This window comes from Chrysochloris asiatica, unplaced genomic scaffold (genome assembly GCF_000296735.1).
Source record: "Chrysochloris asiatica unplaced genomic scaffold, ChrAsi1.0 scaffold00088, whole genome shotgun sequence".
Classification (NCBI taxonomy): domain Eukaryota; kingdom Metazoa; phylum Chordata; class Mammalia; order Afrosoricida; family Chrysochloridae; genus Chrysochloris; species Chrysochloris asiatica.
This window is the reverse complement of record NW_006408606.1, coordinates 9621268-9625347: the sequence shown is the minus strand read 5'-3', so window position 1 is coordinate 9625347 and position 4080 is coordinate 9621268. Positions and strand designations below refer to the sequence as shown.

General features: G+C 40.4%; 1 protein-coding gene across 1 annotated transcript in view; it reads left to right on the top strand.

Annotated features, from left to right (window-relative positions):
* The first annotated feature begins 963 nt into the window (after positions 1-963).
* Positions 964-4080, top strand: part of EXOSC9 (exosome component 9) — a 19311-nt gene continuing 16194 nt past the window's right edge. The window contains exons 1-4 of the mRNA XM_006866276.1: positions 964-1029; positions 1792-1886; positions 3365-3484; positions 3600-3702. Coding sequence (XP_006866338.1) covers positions 964-1029; positions 1792-1886; positions 3365-3484; positions 3600-3702 — 384 coding nt within the window. The remainder of the gene's footprint in view (positions 1030-1791; positions 1887-3364; positions 3485-3599; positions 3703-4080) is intronic.

Genomic DNA, 4080 nt, shown 5'->3' with positions numbered 1-4080 from the left:
CCTACAAGTCGGAAGGAACTCTACAGCAGTTACCATCATAACCTACCTTCTCTAACGTTGTTATCCCTCACAATTAATAGGTTTATTACCCCTAATTTGCTAATGAGTAAAGTGAGGCACATAAGCAACTTGCTCAATGTCATAGAACTAGTCAATGGCAGAGTCAGAATTTTAGCTCAGGTAGTTTGGAGTTCCTATTTTTAATTGTTCCCTCAAAAACAAACAAACAAAACCCCACAACCGCCTCCCCCCAAAAAAACCCAAAAGTGGTGGTTCACGACTAAGATCACTAAGTTCTCAATTCCCCCTAAATATTGTAATCCTATTGGTTTAAAATAATTTGAGACAATAATAAACAGGAGATTTCATTTTAACCATTAGTTGTAACACCATTAGGTACAAAGTGGGCATGTTCTCAACTCAGGTCAACTCTTCAATTTTACGAGGTTTCACTTTCAGTCCACAAATACACCGAGCTCACTTCAACTTTCTTCTTCCCATCCCACACCCATTTCCATTTATTCTAGTATCTCTTAGTGAATCTAGCTGCAAGCTCTGCTTCTTCAGTTTTGGAGTTGGCAAATTAAATTGCAATTATTTAGCCTATCCCGCTAGACCTGAGAAAGGGCGAATTGTGAGAGCGTTATACTAATATTAGTTGATAGTACTACGCTGCTTATTATTGTTAAGGCTCCTTTCCTCCCCCAGAAAAAGAGTGAAAAGAGGTAGAAAGATCTTCCTGTTCAGAATCACACCTCTTTCAAATCTCTGAAGTACACCGGCCCCTACCTTGCTTTGAGCCTGCGCATTAGCAACATATTGTTTTCCCACAGTTAGCCGCCGCGTCTTGATGACGCAAATTTCCCGCGCAGCAGGGAGAGCTGGGCTCGTGTGGATGGAAATTGGTCACAACGCATACTCCACAGATACTCGAGCCCGTGTGGCCCCACAAGCCGCGTCAGCATGAAGGAGACACCGCTCTCAAATTGTGAGCGCCGCTTTCTGCTCCGAGCTATCGAAGAGAAGAAGGTAAGAGGCACCCTTGGAACTGCGCGCTGCGTGTGCGTCCTGGTCGTATGGCAGACCTCTGTCTTCCGGACTGGGCGCTCAGACCTCGCCGGCGCCTGCCCGCGAGCCCTAGAGGGGAATAAGCAGTGCGTACTCTCGCCCCTAGACGTTTTTCTGCCCAGACCTCTTCTTTGCAAGACTCTTGTCACCCCAGCGACTGTTAGTGCCTGGGCGCCTAGTTTCCAATGGGTTGCTAGTTGGGCTGCTGACCTCAAGGTCAGCAGTTCGAATCTACCAGCCGCTCTGCGGGAGAAAGATGAGACTCTCCTCTCCGTAGATGTACAGCCTTGGAAACCCTACAGGACGGCACACAACCACATCAACAACCACTTCCATCCTAATGCTTAGACATGTTGTTAGGTGCAGTCAAGTCAGTTCCAACTTGGGCACAACAAAACGAAACAATGTCAGGTCCTCACAGTCGTTAAGCTTGAGCCCATTGCTTCTGCCACTGTGCTTACCCATCTCGTAGGGAGTCTTTCTTCTTTTCCCTGCCCCTCCACCTTTACCCAGCATGATGTCCTTTTCTAGGGACTGGGCCTTTCTGATAGCATGTCTGAAGTGTGAGAGATGAAGTCTGGCCTTCTAACTTCTAAGGAGCATTCTGGCTGTATCTTCTAATGCAGATTTATTTGTTCTTCTAGCAGTCCATGGTACTGGCATGTAGTTGTTGCTGAGTAAATTTTTGTTGAAGTAATTAATGAATGACTGTTATGTTCTCAGCGGCTGGATGGCAGACAGACCTATGATTATAGGAATATCAAGATCTCGTTTGGAACAGATTATGGCTGTTGTATTGTGGAACTTGGAAAAACAAGGTAACAAAGAATTCAAATTAGATGTAAGCTCTGTGTTGTTTCTGGGTTAATTCTGATTCATAGTGACCTTGTTTAGCGTTTTTGAGGGGCTGGTGTGTTTGAACTCTAGGGCTGTGGTTAGCAGTTCATTGCTTATCCTACAGTGCCACATCAAGTCTCTAGTAGAAGGCATTTGTAAAGAACCTTGACTTCATTGTTTACAGAGCATCTGAAACATTGTTAGGTACCAAACCAAGACTCCAGTAGAGGGCATTTGTAAAGAACCTTAACTTTGTTGTTTACAGAGCATCTGGTACATTTTTAGGTACCAAAAATAAGTGTTTTTATTCAACTGCAGGGTTTTTAGGTTTTATAGTCACTTTATGAGCCCTGATAGCATAAGAGTTATGAGTTTCAAGATCAGCAGTTTGAATATGTGTAATCTCCAATGGAAAAAGATGAGACTTTCTGCTCCCATAAAGATTTACAGCCTATATACAGGTTTGCTATGAGTCGGAACCAACTCCACAGCACACCACCATCAACACCATAATTTTTTTTTTAATCATAAATTTAGTTTTTGTCACATGAGTGTCATATTCTTTCTGACCTCTATAAATTACATGGGAAAACTGTAGTGATTTTCCTGAATTTGGGGCACTGCAATAGCTATTTCTCTTAGAATGTGTGAGGTTCTGAACATTGTACCTTTAAGTAGGTCCCATTTTCCTCATTGTAAGGAGCTCTGATGGCTAGTGAGTTATGTGTTAGGCGCTAACTACAAGGTGGGCAGTTGTAACCCACCAGCTATCTCAGAGAAAGATGAAGCTGCCTGTTTCCATAAAGATTTGCAGTCTTGGACAATCTAAGGAACAGTTCTTTCTGCTCTGTAGGGCCACTATGACTTGGAATCAATTTGGTGGCACTCGGTTGCATGAGATGAGAATTATGTTTTTATGTTCATTTGGAAGTTATGAGTGTATTTCATAAAATAATGTTACTGAACCATACTTTTAAGGAATCTCAAGTTTTTATGCTTTCTTCAATCAATAAATTAGAAAGGAGAAATACGAGGCAATTGTTTTTATAAAAGATTTTTTAAGTCTATGGAGTCTTGCTGTGATGCTGTAGGATAAACATTGGACTGATAACTGACAGGTTAATGGTTCAAACTCATGAGTTGCTCCTTGGAAACACTGAGAGACAGGGCCGCTGTGAGTCAGAACCAACTTGACAACACTTCACAATAGCAACAACAATGGAATACTAACTAGTATAAGATTTTTTTTTAATTGTTATCTCTTTGTTTCTACCAATGTGTTTTATTTTTGTATACATTTACTTCTAGATAAAAGTTTTACCTTTTATGATATTTTATGCTGAGCACATTATTACTCAGAGAAGATTGAAATTTAATTGGTTTGTTGTAGATTTCATTTCCTTTTTTAATTGGGTAGAAAATATGTTTATTTAACAAAGCTGCACCCTTTATTTTGCAGAGTTCTTGGACAGGTTTCCTGTGAACTTGTTTCTCCAAAACCCAATAGGGCAACAGAAGGTATTCTTTTTTTTAACCTTGAATTATCACAGATGGCTGCCCCAGCTTTTGAACCTGGCAGGTATTTCAATAATTTTCTTAAACTGCTTTAGCTAGAGGGAAACTAACCCCAATGAGCTATTATTTTAATACCTGGTATTGTATTTCATGACCTTAGTCCGTTACTATTTTCATAGGCAGTCAGATCTCTTGGTGAAGTTGAACCGACTCTTGGAAAGATGTCTAAGAAATTCGAAGTGTATAGACACTGAATCTCTCTGTGTTGTTGCTGGCGAAAAGGTGGGGAATGTGTCCAAAATTGTTAATATTTAGGATGAATATTGTTGACTTTGTCTGTACCTTCATTTTCAACACTTTTTACTGGTTCAGTTCAATTTTATACTGACTCACTTTACTACAAATACCCCTAAGTGTGCTCCAGAGAGCCTTTTGGTATCTATTTCTGATAGCAAAATCATTCTGGACAAAATCAGTGCCTCTAAAAGGGAAATAATTCATTCAAAGAATTTGTGGCTTTATCATATCTTTTCCCATTCTTTGTTATTTAAGTACAATTCATAAGAATGCTAAACTGAAAAATGGATACAATTCTTCATTTGTATATATTTATCTGGTAGCGTAGTGGTTACGAATCGGGCTGCAAACCTTATGGTCAGC